The 10,683-nt window shown below is 33.2% G+C and overlaps 1 protein-coding gene across 1 annotated transcript; it reads right to left on the bottom strand.

Annotated features, from left to right (window-relative positions):
* Positions 1-866: 866 nt before the first annotated feature.
* On the bottom strand, positions 867-6,060 carry LOC115924188. The gene is made up of 5 exons (XM_030986064.1): positions 5,959-6,060; positions 4,974-5,158; positions 4,163-4,328; positions 3,481-3,611; positions 867-879 (listed from the first exon to the last, which is right to left on the bottom strand). The coding sequence occupies exons 1-5, from the start codon at positions 6,058-6,060 to the stop codon at positions 867-869; spliced, it is 597 nt and encodes a 198-aa protein (XP_030841924.1).
* Positions 6,061-10,683: the final 4,623 nt, after the last annotated feature.

The following is a 10,683-nucleotide window of genomic DNA, read 5'->3' as shown; positions in this document are numbered from 1 at the left end:
CCCACCTACCTACGCGCCTGATGGGACTACACGAACATGTGGCATAAAATCCGTCCCGATTGTTATGCTGTTACATGCCATATTTAGAATATGAAGGCATTTGAAGAGCCTAATTGCTTTACAGGAAACATTTTTTCTATTATGTTCTTCCACACTATTTGTCTTGTGTAATAAGAATGATAACGCTTACTGTATTAAAAATTATTTTAAAAAGGGGAAAAGGGGACACAAGAAAGTGGTTTATTCGAGAAATGGGGTTAGGGCTAAGTTAGGTTTTTTTCTTCTTCTTCTTTCTTCATTGAGGACGAAGTTTACACATAAGTGGTTATTCGATTAAAGAGGCTTTCTCTTACATTTGGCATATTATGAACTAGAATACAATTTGAGCTTTAATAGTTTTGCTTCTATAGAATTAGTATTATTGCGTCATCATCAAATTTGAATCAATAAATTTCAATATATGTTCCTCTACATCAGCTACCTATTCACAAAAAAGCCAGAAGAAGAAGAGGAAGAAGAAGAAGAAGGAGGAGAAGAAGAAGAAGAAGAAGAAGAAAAAGAAGAAGAAGAAGAGGAAGAAGAAGAAGAAGAAGAAGAAGAAGAAGAAGAAGAAGAAGAAAAGGAAGAAGAAAAAGAAGAAGAGGAAGAGGAAGAAAATAAGGAGATGACGATGACGAAGAAGAAGAAGTAGGAGAAGAAGAAGGAAAGAAAGAAAAAGAAGAAGAAGAAGAAGAAGAAGAAGAAGAAGAAAAGCAGAATATGCACATAGAAGGAACAAGTGGTTTAAGTATATACAGTAGGCTTGCGGGAGCACGTGGTGCTACCACAAGCCTACCGTATATGTACATCACCATGCAAGCCGATAATTATAAGCAGCATCTAAGTGGTTTAAGATTGAAACATAAAATTATGACGAGTGTTGAAAATATATTACGAACCGATGGTTTTAATTTTATGTAATCACGGCCTCGCTGAAAAAACAGCTTTTGCTGAATGCGGGCACAATTATTGTATTTGTTTGTAACCGTGAATATATAAAATATAACATACCATACCGCACAATGATCGGATGTGCTCGGTCAATTCCTGGGCGTTCATCGGGAGACCTCGGCCATTCCTAAACAATATTTTATCTCCAACATGTAGCTGGCAAAGAGGAATTGCTTCCATCACACTCCATAATCATACGCATAAATTCAACATAGTTAGATATGAAATCATTATCAATGATTAATGATCTAATTAACAGGAATGACAGATGTTTATAAAAATGTAAATAGTAACTAAAAATCACACACAAATACACTGTGCGCAGAATCGATGTAGGTTCATAGAACTACACAAAGAAATTGTATAATAAATTAAATGTATATTATGTTTTTGAAAACTAATAGTTGAAATGTCAGAGTACTTCAACAGCGAATTCAATTTTAATTTCATGTAACCTTGTTATTACAATTGGAAATAATAAGCTAACAAACTGATATTCACTTTTAAATTCAAATTAATGAATAATGTGCTTTTTTCGCTATTTGTTTATTCCATTTGGTGCAACACGATTTCTGACATCGCGAAGTTGTACTTCTAGCTTTCTAATTCATTTGTAGCATTCAAATTAACACTTTGTGCACTAAAATAGATGGTCAATATACATTTCTCGTTCATTACACACTTTTTATAGCTCATTCTTTTTCTTTCAAGGTTGTTTTTTTCATGTGTATTCTATATCTTATTTTCTTGCATTTATACTCTTTATATACTTATTAGATTTATCTGATATTCATCATCCTTTAAATTTGATTGTTAAAAAAAAAAAAAAATTGCCACTACGGACTTGTTGGTCTCAATATGTTTGTAAATATTCATATGTTTTATCATAAATTTATCACAATTTCATCATGGAGGAAGGGTACAATATTGTGACTTGGGAAGGTATTTTTGTATCCCCACCTTTCCGGGGTATTATAAACATGTCCGTGCAGAAATGCCATATCCCTTGATTTCTCCCCTTCTTTACCTAATGTCTGACTGGTCTGGTGCAGTATGAAAAGGGTCTTACTTACACAACATCGCCTTTATAGTCCATGACTTTGAGTTGTTGCAGATCTGAAAGGTCGAACACTTTCTCTACCGAGTTCTTATCCAAGTCTGCAAGCGTTTGACTAATGAGAGAGAGAGAGAGAGAGAGAGAGAAAGAGAGAGAGAAAAGATAAATAAAATAAACAATTATAAAGATGAAGGACAATTTAAGGGTGATGAATACACAGAGGACCGAGTGAGAGGGAAAGAGAGAGGGAGAGAGAGAGAGAGAGAGAGAGAGAAAGAGGAGGAAGCAAACAGATGAAGGAGAGTATATAGGCTTTTACAATATGTGTAAAGATTATAAAACAAGAACGAATATGACGTGTGTAATATAAATTTATATAGATACTGCACTGTACAGTGTGAGTCAAAAAAAAGTTTACACCTAGAAAATTGCTAATTATTTTTAAAATCATCCATGAACAGTAAGTTATTATACATTTTATGAAAGAGTGTTTTATCCCAAATCATTTGGTACCATTTTTGTGTGGTATGTGTTCACGCTTGGATGAACAGGAGGCATTGTTTGCGAGATTGCAAAAATCGACTTGCGCCAATGTTGCTTAAGTGATGTTTGAATAAAACAATTGGGATTTGGGTATTAATTCGGTCTTTGCAGATCCAAATAACATCCCTAACAAAATTAATCATGCCACACTAATCAAAAATCGAATATCTAATTTTAACGAACATTTTGTGCGCGTATGTGGGTGTTTGTGACTTTGCCCTTTGCAAAAAGCATATGCAATGCATTTCATTTGATACATTCAATTCATTCTGTCACTCCGCTAATCCCAACATAATACATACTGTAGGTGTCACTTTGGCACAAGTCGATTTTTGCACTCTCGCAAACAATGCCTCCTGTTCATCCAAGCGTGAACACATACCACACAAAAATGGTACCAAATGATTTGGGATAAAACACTATTTCATAAGATGAATAATAATTTACTGTTTATAGATGTTTTAAGAATAATTAGCAATTTTCTAGGTGTTAACTTTTTTTTACTCACACGGTAGATATCAACATAATGTCATTTTTCTTTAAAAAATATCAATGATAATTGATACTGGACTATATTCTATATTCTGCATTGTACTTGCATTAAAAATACACATGTGCAATATCTACTAAATGTGGTCATGTACTTTGTATTTTTATTGTTATCGAAAAAATGTATACTGTATACTTTTTTATTGTGTACTGTGTACTGTATACTGTGTACTGTATACATACATGAATGCAGAAGAAAATCAAATCAAATCGAATCAAATCAATTAGAGTTGAACTGTTATTTTGTGCATTTATCGGAAACAGTGCCAGGAGGTGATTGATTTAATACGAAATGTAAATGACCATTAAAATTCATATGAATAATGATGAGGAGTACAAACCTGAGATCATCATCACGTGATCGCGAGCTGACAGGGCCGGAGGGACCTTCCGGAAGAGTTACCGGAGGAGCTAGTGGAGCTTCTTGGGGAGTTTCCGAAGAGGGGTCAACTTGTTCAGAATCTGGATCAACCTGCTTCAAAGGGAACACATTCAATAATTTTTCAATCTGGTCTTAAGTACTAAAAAAATGTATCTCCAGAGAAACTGACTTCCATTAATTCTGAATTTTAATTTGTTGTTCAGACCAGCAGAATAGAAAGAACAGAGCGAACATCGAAATCAGATGCGCTGAAAAGTAGGTCTTCTCTTCATAATAATTATGAAACTAACCGTGAGTCAGGAGGACTAGCTCATTGGGCAAACATGTTATTTTAATATGCATAGCTGGTGGGTTGGGGGCAATACAGGCCCGCAGGGTGCCCCTACTTCCTTAAGAAATAATATCGTATATCTTAAGTACCGAAAGGAAATTGCTTCCACTTCTTTTAAATTTTCAACTCATGAGGCCACTGTCAAATCTGCTAACCATTCACTTCTATTTGCTCGCCAAAGATTTTTTTGAGCGGAGTATCCCATGTATAGGCCTGTACCTTTTGGGGTTTTTGCAAATTTACTTTTCTGTATTGTGCCCCCTTCCCCATTCTGTGTACAAAACCTTGGCCAACCCTTGCTTACACTGACCTGTTCATCGACGATATCAGGAAAGGTTGATCGAGTTAATGCTCTCCTCTTCCATTTATTCGCTGCTGCTGTGATCTCAGACCTCACTCTCCGTAAGGCAGGGGTAGGATCATATGGTTGACCAGTACATCGACAGAGTGCCTCCTGCCATTCGCCTGTTAATCTCCTACAAGGGAAATTTCACATAAAATCAACATCCCCCTTGGCGCATCAAGTTATGTTTCTAAATTATCATTATTATTATTTATTTATTTTTTATTTTTTTTTTGGGGGGGGGTGATTTAATGATAATAATAATAATGCTTTTATAAAGCGAAGTTCAACTAAGGATGGGCTCTCATAAAGCTTTACATACGAAAGTAATATACATCTATTTGATTTACAAACAGAATAGATTCATAATTTTGCTACTTTTAGTGTACGAGGTAAAGAATCGGATATTTTATTCGCGACCGTCTCCTTCATTATCAATAGCTCAGCGTAAATTGTTACTCATAACTGAAGTCTAAATGTCAATCATGTACAAATAACTATCCCTAAATCTAAACTAATCCCTTTGCAACCCTAAGTCTAACCCTATATCTTTTGAACGATTGTCGCCAGATCATATGTCGGAGAGCCCTCTTGCTCTAACAAACGAGAGGAACGAGAAGATGACGGAGGAAGAAAAAGAAGGAGAAGAAGAAGGGATAGAAGAAGAAGAAGAAGAAGAAGAAGAAGAAGAAGAAGAAGAAGAAGAAGAAGAAGAAGAAGATGAAGAAGAAGAAGGAGAAGTTGAAGATGTTAATGCTATATACTCTGAAATTCTTACATGGAGTCAAATTCTAAGAATATAACTGTACGACCACCGGGTCCACATCTTAGAATGAGTATGTTAGTTCCTCTTCTCCTCTCCACTTTCATAACAGTGGTAGTTGTGTTGTGATCCGGTTCACCTTTCTCGTAGAAGTTGAGTCGACCTCCTCGTAACTCACAGCAATTTTCACGTTTATATCTCTATAAAAAAGAGTTTTAAAAGGTATTTTAAAAAACGGTGCTGTCAATTACGAGTATCACCGCGAATATACTCTTTTTTGACACAATAAATTAGATGAAAAATACTTGTTTAAATGAGGCAGTGAAAGCAAGTGACCAAACCAAGTAATCTATATCAATTCGTTTTCATGTTTAGATTAACATATTCTCTAACAGTGTTGCCTTCTTATCGAGGTACTTTTCTTGGAAATTTTCTTTCCGTAAAAAAAATTGACTATTTATCTCCATTTCTTGCAAACACATTGCATTCTCCAACAAACAGAGGTACTTGAAAATAATGCATTTCTAAAAAATGAAAGCATTCCGGAATAATGAATAATATGAGAAACATTTAACATCAACATTTCTTTATTTTTATATATGTTTTCATACTGCTACACACATCCGATTTTATGGACATTAGTATATGTGTAAAGTTAAATATTAAATAATGAAAAATAAGTCTGTTATGATTCTGAATTGGAGTTGATGCTTTATTTTAGGGTTCTTTTAACACCGAACTGTATGCTTATGGATAATTCTTATCGTAATTCATGAAAGTATGATATTAAAAAAAAAAAGAATACGATGAAGAAAAAAAATGTTTTAACAAATATGTAAGAAAGAGAGTAAATCTTACTTCGAAGTCATCACTTGAGTAAACCGTGTCAACATTTCGTTGTGAATAGGATAACGGATAATTCTTATCGTATAAACCAAAGTATTGAAATTCAGAAAGAAAGAATACGATGAAAATACGAAAGAAAGATAGTGCAGCTTACTTCGAAGTCATCACTTGAATAGGCCTTGTCGTCATTTCCGTGTGAATAGAAGCTTTTTAAGATGGCCATCGGTAGCTCATCTCGGTTTGCCCCAACCGACATTCTAGATTTTAGATTGAATTCATAATATATGTTAACCCTTTCATCTTTTAGTAAGAGGAGTAAAACGAATAGAAAGAAAAAGGGATCTGTATAGAAAAAGAAAGAGAAAGAGAAGAAAGAGAAGAAGAAGAAGAAGAAGAAGAAGAAGAAGAAGAAGAAGAAGAAGAAGAAGAAGAAAAAGGAGGAGGAGGAGGAGGAGAAGGAGAGGAAGGAGGAAAATAAGAAAAAATAGAAGAAGAAGGAGGAGGAGGAGAAAGAAGAACAATATAAACAATAAGAATAAATGAATGGTGAGAAGAAGTTAAAACGCAAAAGAAAATAGGGAAGCTAGAGAAGGAAATGATTGGAGTAGACAGGAAACGGGACTTTGAGGAAAATATCTAATTATGGAGAAGAAGTTTGTTTGTTTATTTTTTATTTATTTCAATACGGTAATACTAACAGAAAACCTGTTTTCAGCCGCAAGGCTGTTTTTCAGCAAGTCCGTATGCAAAAGAGGACAACATTAACAAAATAACATAGTATATAATTACAAATTATTTGCATAGGATAAATAAAAGTATACAAAAACTAAATACAAGTCATACACAAATTATTATTAAAAAATAAAACAATTCGAGTAGAGATAAAGAAGATAGTAGGGAAAATGGAGGAATCAGACAAATGGTATTAATGAACACAAATTATATGATCAAGATTTCGGTATTTACAGTTGGAGAGAGGTTATTAAATAATTATAATTGAAGGGCAGTGTATACTGTGCTTTTTTCACAACGTTAGTGTGAGGTTTGGCAAGGACAATAATCCGTTCGGTATTTCTGAGAGAGTGGTGCGTTTGTTTAACTTCTATTTTAGAGCTTAATACATTAGGGAACAAATCAATGGAAGGTAATACAAAGTTTTGGTATGGGGTTATGAATTTGGTTCAAATGAACATGTTGGAATTGTTATGTTATGGAATTGTAAATAATTAACTCTTTATGTTGTATAGCTCCCTCTCAAGGTCAAGGTATTAATTAAGCTATAAAACAATGTTTCTTGACTAAAATCGAACGATTAGCTATTCCCGTTTAGAAATCATATATCACAACTACATAGTCTGCGATTTTCATGTTTGCAGCTACCATTATACGGCCGTAGGCGCTATTTAAAAATTTATCAAAATATACCGGGAGCACCGGTAAATTGTTATATTCAATTTTTCTTGAAAGCAGAATTGTTTTAGGGGCTAAATTTTTTAGCGCTTATAAAACATCCACAGGGGCATCCAAATATATAAAAAAAATTGTAAAGAATCACTATCCACCCAATTTCAAAATGTCCCAAAACTTTGTATAACCTTAACAATTTAAACATAAAAAAGCAAGGTCTTTCTTTTTATCTTTACATTCAAACAATCGATAGAATGGGTTTCGTATTAAAAAAAAACTTCTATGGGACCGAGAATCCACTTGTAAAACCATTCTTAGTGCTCTGTTTTTTAGTATAGGATTTCCCGTTAAAAATTCGCGAGTTTGTCATTCGAATTCATTTACTTTGCATTTAAGTTACCGCAGATCGGCTTTGCCATGCCAATTATCATTAAATTGTCCCGTTTTTGTATTTAATTAAGTATTTTGGTTGAAGGGTTTCATGGATCTGTCATTTTATTTAGAAACTGCTCAACTAGCATTCAAATTATTCGTCACTTGTCGAGGCGTCATTGTTATCACTTAAATTAACACCTGTCATTCGTATTCGAAATATGTTTATTCAAGTTAGGGGGAAGATATGCAACACTTTGCAGTTTTAAAAATAATGCAATTAAAATGCGTGATTTGCCATTGGGGTCTATTCTTTTATTCTATTAATTCATGTTCAAGACATTGCAATTGGGTGTAGTCAAACATTAAATAAACACGACAATTTACAAACATATTGAGACCATCAAGTCCGAAGATGCAATTCTTTTTTTTCTTAACACTCAAACTTAAATGCTGATGAATATCAGATAAATCTCATAAGTATAAATGTATAAATGCAAGAAAACAAAATATGATGAACTACACGTTAACAAAACAATCTTGAAAGAAAAAGAATGAGATACAAAAAGTGTGTAATAAACTAGAAATGTATATTGACCATCAATTTAAATGCACAAAGTGCTAACTTGAATGCTACAAATGAATTAGAATACTAGAAGTGCACCGTCGCGATGTCAGAAATTCGTGTTGCGCCAAATCGAATGACCAAATAGCGAAAGAAGCACATTGTTCATTGATTTGAATGAAATATACATAGATATTAACGAAAAGTTCATAGATTTGAAACCTAGAAAAAGGATATAAACCCGAGATATACATGACAGCACTAAAACCGTCGAAATTGAACGCAAGACAAATTAATTTTGATGACAAACTCGCGAATTTGGCCGGGAAATCCTATATTTTGAGCCTGTTCAGAGGCAGGGAATCCAGTTTCATCCACACAGTGTTACATTAATCGAAGTGAGGGTGAATCATTATTTTGTATAAAAAAGCACTGGTGGCTACGTTTATGTATGTTATAATTCTCGTAAGCATAAACATATTTCATAAGATTTTAGATCGGATAGTGTCAATATGTGGTCTCCAAGAAAATTCCTCGTCAATAATAACACCCCGATAATAGTATTTATCTACTCTTTAAAAGTAAAGGGCCTTTAATCCTTGCACTCAAATTGCCAAATAATTTGGTCTCACGCGTAGAGCCTACAAGTATTAGCTTTTTTTTAATACATTTAACAAAAGCTCAATATGAGTTAACCAATTTAAAATAGAGGATAAATCCTCGCTAATCACGTCATACATTTGTTTGGGGTCTTTAGATGAAACATACATCAAGTATCGTCAGCATAAAGTGACATTTTACAATATTGTTATTACTTTGGGAAGATTTGATTGGATTTGATTTTATTTGATTTATTTTCCACTTAAATATCCACAAATTAAATGACATATATAAACCATACAATATATAATAGAACAAATGAATTATACAAGTAACGAAATACTGACAAGTATGTTCGTAATCAAATAAGATCGTTCGTGTAGTATGCATTATCATTTGTTATTACCAAATTGAATAAATTTCAGAAATAGAACGATGTTTTCATTTTCTGAATGAGGTTACAAAGAATACAGCAGCATAAATTTATTTTTTTTGATTAAAAAAAGCTACAATAATTGTGTTTATTTCCCACGAACAATTAAATTTTAATGGCATGTTATGTTAAATCTCATTAGTACAATGATTAAATCTCATCAGCTCTCCTCAAAGTATAATATACAATTTTACAGTACCTGTCATCCTGAGACTCTACACTGTAATACGATTATAATGATCTTCTAGTAGGCTATTCCAGTACGATAGTTTACATAATACAAATCCATAGAGTAAAAATAACTTTTATATAAATTGGCGCAGTTGGAAACAAACCGTGATTACCTGATATGAAGTAGAAACTCTTTGTAGACAAGGGTCTAATTCCAATTTTTTTTCAAAATCCCTGGCATGTACAATCTAAGAAAGAAAGTCACCATCTCATTATTATCCCCAAGATATGTTATATCGGCTGCCCAACAAATTGAAGGAATGAGAAGTACTCTTGGTTTCGCTACTGTATGAAATAAAAAGAGGAAGCAATGTTGCAAAAATTATGCGACTTCAACAACAATTATGAAAGCATTCAAGCTTATCAATGCGATTTGTTCAAACTAGGGCATCAATTTAAAAAAAAATCATTGCAAAATAGCTGAAAAGTTAGGGGAATTACTTATTTATGAAAATAACTCTTCAGTGGGGAAGAAAATTGTATTGTCATACAAGTTTGCAATGGGGTTACAGGGGTACTTTATCCAAATGTTTATTTATTTCTTAGTCGCATTTCTTAATCGTAAAATAGGCCTATTACATTTGTGTAAAGGGGGAAGAGTCGCAGATATAAAACGTGGAGGGAGGCATAGACCAAAAAATGTTCGTATAAAATGCTGAAAGCATTCCTCTTGTTTGTCATATGTTCTTTAATAACACTCTTAATGTTCTCCCAGGTCTCGTCACTCTCATATCAACTACACGAATTAAGCCATGGCTGACTCCATTTCTTAGTCTGTATATATTGACAAGGATTAAACATCAATAACAGTTAAGTGTCAAGAAATGGTGGTATTATTAACAGACTAAAGCACTATTTTGCTACAAGTGCCCTACTTTCATTGTACTCTGCCCTTATTTTGCCTTATCTCAAGTATGGCCTTGCTGTTTGGGGTCACATATCTAAAACACAGTCTACTTAAATATTAACAATAAAGAAATGTTTAGTACAGATTATAATTTTCAAACAATTGTTTTATATTGTAATATCATGTGAATTATAGAAACACTAAACTGAAACTGAAGCTAAAAATTAAGGTAAATTGTTCAATTATAAAGAAAATAAAGATGATAAAATGTCATGACTGTGAGGATTACATATAACGCACACAAATGATTTTTCTGAGTCCAAAGGATAGAAGCCATGGTCTAAAAATAGTATATTGTGTGTTTCATAAGGAATCGTTTTCAATCAGACATCATATCAAGGATTTACAAGGCCTTGATTAAATA

Source organism: Strongylocentrotus purpuratus, unplaced genomic scaffold, assembly GCF_000002235.5.
Source record: "Strongylocentrotus purpuratus isolate Spur 01 unplaced genomic scaffold, Spur_5.0 spur5_scaffold_15, whole genome shotgun sequence".
In the NCBI taxonomy this organism is placed as follows: domain Eukaryota; kingdom Metazoa; phylum Echinodermata; class Echinoidea; order Camarodonta; family Strongylocentrotidae; genus Strongylocentrotus; species Strongylocentrotus purpuratus.
Note: the sequence above shows the minus strand (reverse complement) of the source record. Positions and strands in the feature narration are given on the sequence as shown.